The sequence below is a fragment of the Nanorana parkeri genome, unplaced genomic scaffold (genome assembly GCF_000935625.1).
Source record: "Nanorana parkeri isolate BGI_ZX_2015 unplaced genomic scaffold, ASM93562v1 scaffold459, whole genome shotgun sequence".
NCBI lineage: Eukaryota > Metazoa > Chordata > Amphibia > Anura > Dicroglossidae > Nanorana > Nanorana parkeri.
In genome coordinates, this window is record NW_017306727.1 from 212,318 (window position 1) to 226,064 (window position 13,747).

The 13,747-nt window shown below is 39.8% G+C and overlaps 1 protein-coding gene across 1 annotated transcript in view; it reads right to left on the reverse strand.

The window, feature by feature from the left end:
- LRRC49 (leucine rich repeat containing 49) overlaps positions 1 to 13,747 on the reverse strand; it is a 96,235-nt gene that overhangs the window by 73,192 nt on the left and 9,296 nt on the right. The window contains exons 4-7 of the mRNA XM_018560495.1: positions 12,098 to 12,322; positions 11,896 to 12,004; positions 8,904 to 9,107; positions 3,671 to 3,737 (exon numbers count right to left, since the gene is read on the reverse strand). Coding sequence (XP_018415997.1) covers positions 3,671 to 3,737; positions 8,904 to 9,107; positions 11,896 to 12,004; positions 12,098 to 12,322 — 605 coding nt within the window. The remainder of the gene's footprint in view (positions 1 to 3,670; positions 3,738 to 8,903; positions 9,108 to 11,895; positions 12,005 to 12,097; positions 12,323 to 13,747) is intronic.

Sequence of the window (13,747 nt, forward strand, 5' to 3'; positions counted from 1 at the left end):
TACTTTATATATTAGTGTATTTTACCTTTAAGCATGTTATTATTGAAATGCAAACATTTGCATTCTCACCATGTACGCAAAATAACTTTTACCAGAGTATGTCGGTCACATAGTGAGCATAACAGGGCCACAACTGCCTCCAGTCTTTTATTATGTTGAACCACATGAACATTTATGTAGTCAGGAACACAGCCTGTAAGTTCACCATTGTGCCAACTTAAAAGTAATTATTTTAAAAACAAAATGCCACTACAGAAAAGAACCCGAATATTTAAAGAACTACTGTTTGACAGTGGGGACACCTTAAATTATATCTAAACACAAGAACCTTAATGCAATATATTGCAGCTTACTAGTCTTTATATGTGGTAAGTGCATTAGTTTGCTTGCTTCAGGCTACATTTTGCAAATATATAAAAAGTCCTGTTGATCCTGCTAGAAATGATATGTCCTTGTAACTTCCTATGGACTAAACTGAATCTTAAACAATACCTTCCCAGCTATTTTCCTAAGATTATACGACCTCTCGTTCTTATGTAATGGAAATGAAGAGAGGGTAAGAGGTCAGTATCAGCAGGTGAATAAAAAGGAAAATAGATCTGAAAAAAGGAATGTAGCCACGACATCGAAGAATTGGGAAGCTGCAATATATTACACTTTAAATCTGTTTTATTTGTTCCTCAACTTATTGATTAATGATAATTTTAACTTTCAGGTTGAAATTTTTCTGAAACCGTGATGTCCTTGTTGAAAAAGCAATCTAAGCCAAAACACAAAATTTACACCAAAAAGACACTACTGGTAAATGACAGAATAAAAGGAATACTTTGCATTTGCTCAAAATGTATATGACGCGTATATTATTAAAAAGAATTAGCAGGGGGGCGTGGCCAGGCGCATGGAGCGGTAAGACGTGCTTTAGCTCGTCTCCCGCTCACAGGGCACACTATAAAAAAAAATTCAAATGTTCATTCTAATATGGCAATCTGGAGACGTTCAGTGGCAACCTTGATGAACAGAATGCCCCCAGGAATGTTATTTTCTGCATGTGTGGTTGGCTCACATCTTCTCTCAGAAGTCTACTCTGAGACTCAAATAAATTCTAATCATCCTCTGCAGCGGGAGTTTCATTTATGGAAACATACATGTGCGTTTGTAAAAGGATGAGGCACTGTAGCTTTTCATGAAATATTGACTTTGCTCAGCTGCTGCTTCAAGACAGAGAAAATATAGGAAACTGTAAAAATGCTTACTAAAAACCTTACCATGTACGTAGTTTATCTACAGAAGTTTTGGATGGACATTTTTTCTCTACTGTGCAATTTCCCATCATATAGGTCACAGAGCAAATGGTGGACTTTTGACATCATGATGTCTTATTAGAGGAACAGCAATACCAAAAAATTATAATCATCCTAAAAAAGAAACCACTGAAGAAAGCAGACCCCTTAGGTTTTTTAATAAAGTGCATGGAATAGACAGGACTGTGTGCTATTAGACCTTTAATAATCTTGATCTTCGGTAGAGCTTTTAGGAAAAAATGGTGAAGCTTCCCCAAAAGCCACAGCCTGATTGCTAAATGCTGTTAAACTTTTCATAATATAAAGAACTATGAGGAATGATGAGAGGGAGGATAGTTTCCTCTAAAGTGTCAGTGCGGTTTGCTAAAGGTAATTTTCTGAGCTATAATACCTTATATAATCTGTAGGTCCACCTTATTAAGAAATCGGTTTCCTGTGGAGAGGAGAGGTGGACCACGCTTTATGGACATCACCAAGTGCTATATTTTGAAAAGTATTTTGTAATATGAAAGTTATCCAGTTTGTGTGTCCTTTGATGACAATGTTTCTTCTACTATACTGCGGGCACATGATTGGAGAGTTTAATTAGACAAAGAGCTGCTCCATATACTCTAACTTGTATTCGTAGAGCTTGCCCAACGTTCGTCTGTATCTTGACTGTCTAAAGCCCAGGTTTCCTTTCAGTTTTACAATGGTTTTATTATGAAGTATACAGCCATAAATTATTTCTACAAAAAATAACAATCGGTCTTACAAGAATCAATAACTGGCCTGATTGTATTAAGGAGATCATAGTCTGCTGAAATATTTAAGGGAGCTTACTTTTGTCATTTAGGTAGAATAATCTAAGGGGGATTCCATAATATGATCTTAGCATCAACGTAGGAAAGGTAGGGTGCAGCAAACAGGACCTGTAAACCATTATTACCAAATACAACATTTAAAAAGGCACTTTGTTAAATCTAGTCGCAACAGGTTTATATATTGCCTGTTTTTTTTGTGTCAGTGGATTCTGCCATGCATGGTAGCAAGAGGGTTTTTCATTTTAAATAAATTATGCAGTATATTGCCTTTGATAAATGACTAAAAAGAGATAACTGGTCTACATTCTTTATTATTTGTTTCTGTCCCAGAATACCTGAATTTGGAATTCTCATCATGGAATTAATGTTTCTGATGGCAGCTCAAGCAGTGTTTTTAGCCCCTGTGCATTTCCTAGTGCCAGATTGATTGTGCTGAGCACTATATGCATGTCAGCATTACCCTGATTGTGAGATGTTTCTTCTGTACTTCCCATTGCTTGGCACTAGTCTTTAGATTATTAGCAGCTGAACCAGAAAGAAAACTACTTGTTCTTTTGCTCTTGATGACTATATGAAGGAAACCTTGTCAATGAGCCAGAACATACACCCATATAACAACATTTCCAAGACATTTTAACATTGTTTTAATTTTTTTTAGGAATGTTATCAATAAAACTTTTATTACTCCAGACAGTTACCAACATTTTAAAACTAGCAAAAAGTTATGGGGATAATGGCAGAGTAATTGAAAATAAGCTTTATTGGGGTAACAATGCATTTTGTGTGACACAGCCAACATTGAATGTGAGTGCTTTTCAATTTGGGCTCACTAAGTGTACAATGAAGTGTACAGTGATCTAAGGTGGCACCTTAAGAAGGTTCTACAATTGACACTATTGACTACTTGACAGACTTAAAGTTAAATAAAATTAAACAAATATTTGCCGATTGGCAGGCTTTCTGTGACACAACAGACTGTGTAAGTCTCTTTTGCCAGCAATTGTTTCCTGTACATTAAGCTGCATTTGCGCAGCTCAGTGTACAAGCTCGGCATGCTGAAATGAACTTGGATTCATAACCCAGAAAAACACCAGGGCAAAGAGTGAATCCCCGGCAGAGAGAAGCACACCGCTAAAGGGGATCCCTTTGGCGGGTAAGTCTGCCATAAAGTGCCAGCATGCTGTGCATACTAGCACACTGACTAAAAACTCCAGATGGCTCTCTTTTTGCCACACCTAACTTTACTTCTACTTTAACTGACCAGGAGAAGATTGGTTCTGAAGTGAATTAAGAGTTACACTAACTTTTTAGCTCTGTTCCTGTGTAACCCAAGAAACAGTTTATGCAGTGATCTATTCTAATTGGACAAATCCTGGACATTGTTCTCCACTGGGTTAATTTACCTTCCACTCTCCATAAGTAAGAGTACCTAAAACTCAAAAACAGGTCACTAGCATTTCATATTCCTTTAGTGTTACTCAGAGAAAATGCATTATTCATACTGTATGTAGGTTATTATGAGTATAATAGCATTTGGCAGACATTTCTGGCAGTTGAAACAATTACCTGATTTCCATGCAAGTCCAAAACATCCAGATTTTTAAGATTTTCCAAATTTGTTATTTTCCGAATTCTGAAGTAAAATTTAACAAATTAATTGTGAACACATATAATACAAAAGCATTTTCTTTGTCTCCTTTTGAGCTGTACAGTTTAAAATCATTAATCTACATAACAGACAAGGACTGCTAAATTCACACTGACAGGGGATGTCAGAAGGACACTACGCAGTCTGCAGTAGCCAAACCTTTAACAAGCACTTAAGTTCATCAAGTTACCATAATGTGACAGCCAAGAGTGTGAGCTGCTCGTAAGTATGTACTGCAGTATTCTGTCTATAAAACAGCTTTTAAAATATACATTTACATTGAAATTATTTTCTTACTTTGAGACATTTATTTTACTTGGCTTTCTTAATGCTGATAATTGTATACATATGCTGTTCCTTTTCAACTCCATCACACATAAGCTTGGACAGCAACCAAGCTCAAGGAATTTATGTGCTAAGAGCAACCGAATGATCAAAAAGACACCTGATTCTCATAACCACACTATCAAATAGTAGTAATTATACACCATATAAATCCAGTATAAAAACAGATTTATGAAATGTTTTCAGGATAACAAGTTCACCTTAAGAATAAATGTTATTCATGTATTTTAAAGAAGCATTAAACTATCTGTCTGCATAAATGACTGTGGAAAACTTTTAACTGTAACTGAACTAGCAAATAATTATTAAATATAATCTGTCAGTCATGTTAAACATTTAGAAGTCCTGCCTAATAACAGTACCCTCAAGGTTTCTGTTATTACCTATACTAGCCAGAAAACCCCCACCTGCGCTTTGCACAGATTTCATTTCACTGTGTTTAAAAAAAAAAAGGTCTTGACTTCAGGGTTAAAGAACGCTCACTTGTCTACCCCACCCTGTTTAGCACAAGTGCGTATATGCCCAGACAAAAGGGGTTATTCACATAGCTGCCGAAGGCAGCCAAGTGGATAACCAAGCCGAAGTGAACAGAGCCGAACGACGTTCGGCTATTCACTCCAGCTCAGTACAACTGAATTCAGCCGAAGTGCAGAGGGTCTTTGACTCAATTCCGATTCAACATCTGGATCAGCTGAGCCGAAGCTCCGGCAGCTCATTCGCTGCCGTTCGCCCCTATTCTCATGGTACCTCGGTAACTATTGTGAATAGTCTGTACAGGCGGTCGAAGCGAGCCAAAGGATCAGCCGAAGCTACGGCTGGATCCTTTCGCTCCATAGTGAATAATCCTCAAAATGTTTTTGTTTTCATTTTGGATAGAGTGGGGAAGGTAACCCCTTCAAGTTTTTACTGCTATCTAGAGCTTCCTTACAGATATATTCCCTTATTTACTATCACAGTTTAATGGTCTCACCAGAGTAAGTGAGAAAACATTTTACAACAGGGACGAAAGCAGCAATAAAAATCTAACAGGGGTTCTAGCCTTTACATACACTTTTTGCACTTACCATAAAATATTTTTCTTGGAGTTCATTGAGGGTATAGTAAGTCATAGACATGTGGGTTATGTTGCTGCCTTTAAAAAAGGTGGACACTGGCAAACAGAAAGAAAAATTTGAAGGCCAGCCTAACTGGCATTCCTTTGTGAGTAAAATACAGAGGAGTGGAACCTGTGTCACCCAATTAACTCCAAGATAAAGCTTTTATGTGGAGTATAAAAATCTTATTTTCTTTATCATCCATTGAGGGACACAAGTATATAGTAAATCATAGGCATGTGGGATGCCTAAAAACAATCCAGCTGAGGGGTAGACAACAGCCATAATGATTGAATGGATGTGTAAATCTTACTAGGAAAGTATCCAAACGAACATTTGGCTGTAAGGCCAAAAAATGTGGGGCACAATACAGATATTTCTACTAAAAGGAAAGTCACCAAGGATGAACCAAAGGGCTGCTGTACAGGCTATTCACAATAGCCCATACAGCAGCCGAAGTCACAGCCGAAGCGGGGAGAATGATCTGTCGAAGCAGACCATTCTCCCTGCAAATGTAAAAAAACTGGGCGGAGCCAGCCATGATGTCACGGCTGCCTCCATCCAGTTGTTGTCATTCAATGACATCCCAGCATCCTCCGGTTATTTGAGGACAATTTGAAACAATGGGCTGTCATTAAATGACAACAACTGGGTGGAGCCAGCCATGACATTGCAGCTGGCTCCACCCAGTTGCTGTCATTTAGTGACAGCCCAGTGTCCTCAAATGATCTGAGGACGCTGGGTTGTCATTAAATGACAACAACAGGGCGGAGGCAGCAGTGACCACATGGAGGCAGGCAGTAGGTCAGCACGGATAATCCATGTGGCTCTTCTAAATAGAAGTCTTTTATTCCAGAAAGGTAGGAAAGAAGGAGTGCATATGAAGCGTTTTATGCTGAAAGTGACGCAAGTGCTGAGGTCTCACAGGATGATTGCATTACATCAGAAAAAAAGGTGGGGGGGTTAAATAAACAAAAAAACTAATAGTTGAGAGCCATAAGGCAATTCCTAATGTTCCTGTGTCACAACCTGCTCATTAAATGAGTGAAAGGGATAGGGTCACATTCAAAGAGGAGCCACTGTTCTAGGCCTGAACAGGAGGCTGTAGAGTACTAATTCAGTACTCTACAGCAGTGGTCCCCAACCCCCGGTCAAATGGTACCGGGCCACACAGTCTCAGTGCAGTCCGGTCCTGCAATATGGGGCAGTGCAGGGTCCCGGTGTTCGAACACCGGGGCACTCCAGATACTGTGTCCATGACTGTCATGGACTTGGAACAGCCCTCTGCCACTAACAGGCACAGTACAAGGACTGGGAAACACCATGGAAATGTACATTAGACAATGCAAGTTATTATCGGAGGCTGGGTATACTGGAGGTATTATCTCTACTTTAAATCATAAGGGCAATCTTTTGGCTAATGGACTCACAACACACATGCCTAGAATGCACCATAATATGAAGCACGGCATCTGAAGGAAACATACTAGGATGCCTTCAGTATTTCTTCTATAGTTTCACAGGAAAATATCAGAGGCTGTGTTATACTAAAGGTTGTACCACTGCTCTGAAATTTGAGTAACACTCTGCTGCAAACTAACCAGTGCACACAGGTCTGGAAAGCACTCACTGCTTAGCTTATAGAGGAGATACCAAGTACCAAGATATCTATGCCATGGGGAGACACTGGGGACTGGGTACACTAGAGCAGTGCTCCCCAACCTTTTATCGCCGCGGACCAGTCAACGTTTGATAATTTTACCGTGGCCCGCTGAGGGGGGGACGTTGATTGTTTATATTTTAGATTATTTTGATTTAATAATTTTAATTTAATTGTATTTAAAAATGCCTTCAAAATAAAATACAGTTACACCAAAAAAAATGAAAGCGTTGGAATTCTTCACCTATTCCACCACCGAAAAACTGGGCGAGATTACGTTAAAATGTGTGACCACGTCACTGGTCACACATTCTAACGTAGTCTCAAACTTTGATAGATCACATGCCTACCTGTAATCATTTACAGTGTAATATTCCCCATTATAATCCATTTGTCTAATTACATAAAATAGCAGTACACAACAGAGAAATAGATTATAATAGGGAACATTACAGTGTAATATTTCCCATTATAATCTACATCTAATGACATGATGTAAGACACCCCCCCTCCCTTCCCCCGCTCGGACTCACCCTTCCAGGAGCAGCAGCCATGTGTCGATGTGTGCACTCACTGCAGGGGGCGGGGCGGGGTCGTGTGACACACACACACGTCTCCTGTGACTCACCTCCCCTCCTGTTACAATAGACGCGGCCGGGAGGGGAGGTGAGTCACAGGACCCGTCCCCTCACTGTGAAGCCCGTCGGCAGTGCGGGGCCCCGGTGTTCGAACACTGGGACCGTGCACTGCCATATATTGCATGACCGGACCGCACTGAGACCGGTACCGGTCCGCGGACCGGGGGTTTGGGAACACTGCACTAGAGGTTGTACCGTTGCTATAAAAAAAAAGGACAGCGCTTTGCAGCTACCTGGCACAGTACCCACAGGTCTAGAAAGCACCCTATGCAAATCTTATACTGTAGATACCATTTACAAAGATACCTGCACTATAGGGAGACACTAGAGACTTGGTACACTGGAGGTTGTACCAATGCACTAGAACTGAGTGCTATGTTGCTAACTAACATAGTACCCACAGGCATGGAAAGTGTCATAATGCAGAACCAGTTCCTGAAGGTCTTCAAAGACTCAGCTCTGTATCTGTAAAGTGCTCTGTGCCTAACAAACCAGTACACTAGGTGTTTGGGGAGCAGTTACTCTTGAAATGTCAGTGACCCTATTTATCTGGCACCTACACATTCTATGACTATTTAAGTCAGAGGACAATGAGCCTGCCAATATGTTTCAGCTTATGGAAAGTGATAGGACCTCCTAGTAACCCGCACAAAGTCAGGGAGAGCATACAAACTCAACCAAATGAGTAAATAACTTAATAGGTTGAGGTAGTTACCTATAGTCTTCTTTATTGTTTTTCTTTTTTTAATTATATCCATACACACACACACTTAGAGGAAATTCAAACAGGAGGAACATACAAGCTAATAAATGTGTTCATGGTAACTAGTATGTTCCCAAATTTATTTTCAAGGGTCTCTTTTTTAGATATACATCTTATCAGCTAAATATAAATACTCTTATGACTATATGTTATCATTTGAAAACAAATGTTTGTGTGCATTGTAGTTATGGGGCTAGATAAATAAAAATGAGCAAATATCTGGGTTGTTGCCCAGCAAGTTGTCTAGCCGTGATTTCTTAGCACTAGATACTCTAGTGCTGATTACGCGGCAGGCTATCTGTGCAAACATTTGCTGCAAGACTCATTCCCAGGATGCTCCAGGCAAGCTTTATCAGGTAGGGGTTAAAGAATTCAGTCAGCTAACTAGCCCATCTGTCCTCAGATCTTTCAGACTTGCTTAAAAGTGGATCAGTAGTGCATGGTTAGCTTGAGCTTAATGCTCTCAGGTAAAACACCTACCTCAGGCCCAGAAAAAAAATATTATTCTCCTTCTAGGTCACAAATTGTTTTAAAGAGAACTAATCGTGATTAATGTAGTATACAAAATAATCCAGGTACCAACTCAGCAATTAGATATTGGTCTCCTATACAATGAATCGTATATTTGAATATTAGGAAATACATGAATACCTGTTCTTTCCGAGCATAAGAACACGCAATGATTTTATAGAGGAAAGTCCACTTATTTCTTCAATTTGGTTATCATACAGATCTAGAAATATGAGACGCTGAAGACTTGAAAGGTTTTGCACTCTTGTTATAAAGTTGTGTTGCAAATATAATAGCCGTAACTGCTCCTCGCCTTCAATTACAGGGAAAGCCGACAGTTGTAATCTGAAAGAAAAATGATGTCATTGAGGTAAAATTTTAAGTAGCGCACAATTAAAACTTCAATCCAAAGCATATGAAATCAAAGTAAACTTGAATCAGTATTTTGCACGAAAAGAGAAGAGTTTTTCATCTGGCCAATACAGTTAGCTTTTGTCGTTACTAGGGTTCTAATTTACACCTAGGATGTTAAACCTATGGGTGGGACCCCAAGCAGTTTTAAATGGAGAGTCATGCAAGCCTCTCAATACATTTTTCTTTGCTTAGTATAGGACTTACATGCGCATAACCTACTTTCACTGTACTAGTCCTGTTTAATGGTTTGCAGGAAAGAACAAAACTAAATGCTGCAAATTGTTGAACAACCATGGTGATAACAGTGCTTTTCTAGAGAATTGAATCCATGTTATGGAAACAAAATCCTAATATGAATTTTCAAATGCTAGCAAGAGATACACAGGTATGAGCAGGATGCAGAGGTTCCCTGTTTACTCTGTCACACATGCATGTACAATGCAATGCATACCGATAGGTTACTCCCAAACTGTTGTGTTAAATTTTATCAGGTTTTATTGACAGAGAAATTTCAATGTCTGCATTTTATTACGAAGAATAATGTTTTCCAATTATATTTTAATTCATGCATCTGACTTGCTATCAGTTGCCGTCTAATTCAAGGTTATGAGGTAGTGTGAAGACTACAAAGAACGCTAACTAAACCACAGAGAGTTAAGTACTAGATTGTGTTCCTATTACCTTTAGGTAAGTATGAAAACACAGCACTACTGTGGTTCCTGACTTACCAGAGAAGGTTGTCCATATACTGTAGATAACCTGGTCTGCCTTATCACGGGAAAGGATTTTCATTTTGTAATTGTTCCTGTTATTTCTGCTGTGATTTGTTTTTGTTCGACTATCTTTGAAATTGTAAAAGAAAATGTTTTTTTTAAAAAGTCCAAGACAAGGACTCTAGGATAAGGACATAAGATCAATCTTACCCAGTCTGCTCGATAAGGAATTAGGAAATGTCTATTGGCAGTCTGCAACCTCTACAAACAATCCCTTGCTATCTGATCTTTGGGGCAGAATCAATTCACTAAAAAGATTTTCCTGGCCAATTGTCATTGTTTCCTTGAATATGACAAACATCAAGGATGTCTGCTCAATGAATAAATGTGTGCACTTGGTCCATACAAATATGTATGTTTATGCCCAACTGTTCTAAAACCAGTTTTAAAAAGTAAAAAGATCTGGCAATTACGTCTGTGGGTAGCTTACTTCCTTTATTTCCTGTAGATAATGCCATCATATTATGCAGTGCTTGTATTTATATAGCAACAGCATATTACACAGTATTTAAATGGTCTAGAGCCTTGGTTCTCAACTGGTGGGTCGTGACCCAAAAGTGGGTCGCGACCTCGTGTTCAGTGGGTCGCCACATGCATTCCACTTATCTAGGTGAGAGGCTCCTCTGCCTCCCCCTAGCGCAGCACTGTCAGTTCTCTCGCCAAGCAGCCATTCAAAATATCCAGCCTGGCGCTGAGTGTCAGCTTGAGGTGGGATGAGATGGTGGCTATGGCCGCAAGGGAGCTGCTGTGCTGTGAAGGAGCTTCATCCATATGTGCATTGCTTTTCAGCTCCCTCACGTGTCCTATGGAGGTGCCTGGACCAGGGTGACATTCTGGCTCCCGGAACCTCTACAGGGCATGCAAGGGAGTTGTACAAGCAATGCACATATGGATGAAGCTCCGTCACAGCACAGCCGCCCACACTGGATCCTAGGCTGAGAATCCACTCCAGTTCTGGTAAGTAAGGGAGACTGGGTGGAACTCAAAATATTTTTTGGAGTGTGTACCCTAATTCTGTGCATTCCATTGCAGTGCGACTTGGGTCGTGACCTTATGAACAAGGACAAATGTGGATCCTGAGGATACACAGGTTGAGAACCACTGGTCTAGAGAGCCATTCACATTGGTCCCCGCCCCTAAATGGAGTTACAATCGAATACCTTCTATTCATGCTTAAACATCCAGGGAGATCATTTTGGGTATACATTAGCTAAAGGATAAGATTAGTTCTCGAGCATAAAGTAGATACTGTATAAAAACCTGAGACTCCACATCAAGCTGGTGTCTCTGAAATAGTGCATAGACAGATGCAGATAGCAGCTGTACTCCATGCAGACTAAAATGGATATGGTGGTGCTTGTAGTGACAATCAAGGATGGCTCCGTGTTAATCCACAGGAAATTAGAAGAAAAGTCATCAGCACTTAGTACTTCAAGTTGCAATAGTACTTTAGTTGATTGGTAAAGCCTCACATCCATCTGTGTCGCCTTGAAGAGTGGAACCGGCACGGTCCTGAAACCTTGGCTTATTGACCTACGTGACACTTTACCAATAAACTAAAGTACTTTTTGCAACTTGAGTGCTGGTGAGTTTTCTTCTATTTTCCTCTGAAATAGAACACAAGCTACCCACCATAAAGTATAATGAAGTACCAGTCAGACATTGAGGCTCACTCAACAATATTAAACAAAACCAGACACAGGTGCTAAGCTGGCCCACACACAATACTGAAGAGATGCTACCTCCCACGATGAAAAAGCAATACCCGCTATGTTATTTTCAGCTCTCACTGGTTATAAATTCTAAAAATCATAGCTGTTATGGCAAGGGCCATTCATTATATTTAGCGAACTGATTTTTACATCTATTCATTTCTGCTCTGAAATTTTATGTGAGTTATCAGGTTAATGTGCTTTTGGCCAACTTTATAGTAGAATCATGCTTACCTTTCTAAATTGAGTTTATCGGGACTGGCAGCCTTCTCCTCAGCAGTACGTCGCACAACAGGACATCCTGGTTCTGATTTTGACAGACCTCTCATGAAACTAAAATGGTCTATTTAAAAAGAAAGTACATTGGTATATTATAAAAAATGTAAAAAGATATACTGTATATGCGAGCTTCCCCATTCTAACATACCTAGCTTACCTTTTGGATGATGTGCCTCCTCACTATTGTTGTTTGGGCTGGCACAGTGGGAGACGGATCTGGACCTGTTTTTTGTGGATACATGGCCTGGAACATCTCCAAACGCCCCTAGTGACATTGACTCCCTTCCATATCTTGGAGCAGGGCCAAATACTTCTGTCACATTTGCTGTCAGCGGAATGTAAGGCTGCTTATTGCGCCCCATAGGACTTGAGACTCTTCCATCTGAAGGTATAGATAAACCAAAACATGCAACAAATAAAACAAAAGAAAATACATGTCACACTAAAGCAACAAAAATAACAACACAGAGGGAATCGTACATAAAAGAACAAAAAAAAAATTATACTGGCTCCTATAGGGAGCAAAACATTTTCTTCCAGGTATTGATATAGATATTGTTTCAGAACATATAGCTCAAACAAAAATGGATTTATTTGCCTACAAAGACAACAACAAAGCCCTCCGATTGACTGCTAAGGGTTACTAAATTTCAGAGCTATCTGTACAGTGCTAATAGTTAGAGATCTTAGTTCTATGCTTAAGAATTGTGGTTCATATTAAACAGGCCTGTTAACCACACGCTCTGATTTATAAAGGTCAGCTTGATCCCATAAAAGATACTTTTTTGCTGAGCCATAAATTTTGCCACAAGAAAGCCACATTAAATTAATATAGGAGTGTGTGGAAACACACATTTATCATAGCTGAATTTATTGCCAACAATCAATATTTCATCTCTGCTATTGTGATGTAGAACATATGGTACCAATGCAAGATCAGAAGGCAGCAACAAATTCAATTGCTTTTTAGATGGAAGCAGGTTTCTTTCAATTGTTCGTAATCTTCAATATAAAGTAACCTCAGCATTTGTTGTAAGTAGGGATGTACCGATACCGGTTTTCCGGTATCGAGTGCAGGTACCAATAGTTATACAGTATTTCTGATACAGGTAATTCACCTACTGATACCGGTACTTCAGCTAGCATGGAGCCAGCTTCCGGGTCCATGCTGTTTGGCCAGATCCATGCTAATTGGCAGCAAAGCATGCTTGCCGGCCATACTTTATGGAGCCGGTTTCCCTGCCAATCAGAAAGCCAGGCAGCGAGTCATTACCTGCCGCCTGATTTCCTGATTGGCCAGGAAGCTGGTTCCATGTTCCCTCGCAGCACTGCCGGTCAAAGGAAATCTCCCTCTGAACAGAAGTTCTGGTATCGGGGAAGGTATCCGAACATTTGGGCAAGTACTTTCCCAAATACTCGGTATTGGCACTGATACAAAGTATTGGTGCATCCCTAGTTGGAAGCTATGTAAACTATTCCTAGAACAATTAAAGTGCATCTCTAGGCAAAACATTTAGTTTTAGATAGAGTGGGGGGGTTTAGACCCTTTGTCAAGGGTTTATTACCCTCTATTTGTACTGGTGACCATTGTCACCAAGAGATGGAGTGACAAGGAATTCAAGATTTTAGAGTTGTCCCCAGAAGAGGCGAGGGAAAATCTTCCAATTGGAACATCTGTTCCGGGGGAAAAACTGTGGAGACTCACCCTCAAATTTCTCCAGTGGCACAAAGACACCAAAAAAATAACATAGCAGGGATTTTAACTAGGGATGTCCCAATGCCACTTTTTTTAAGACCAAGTACAAGT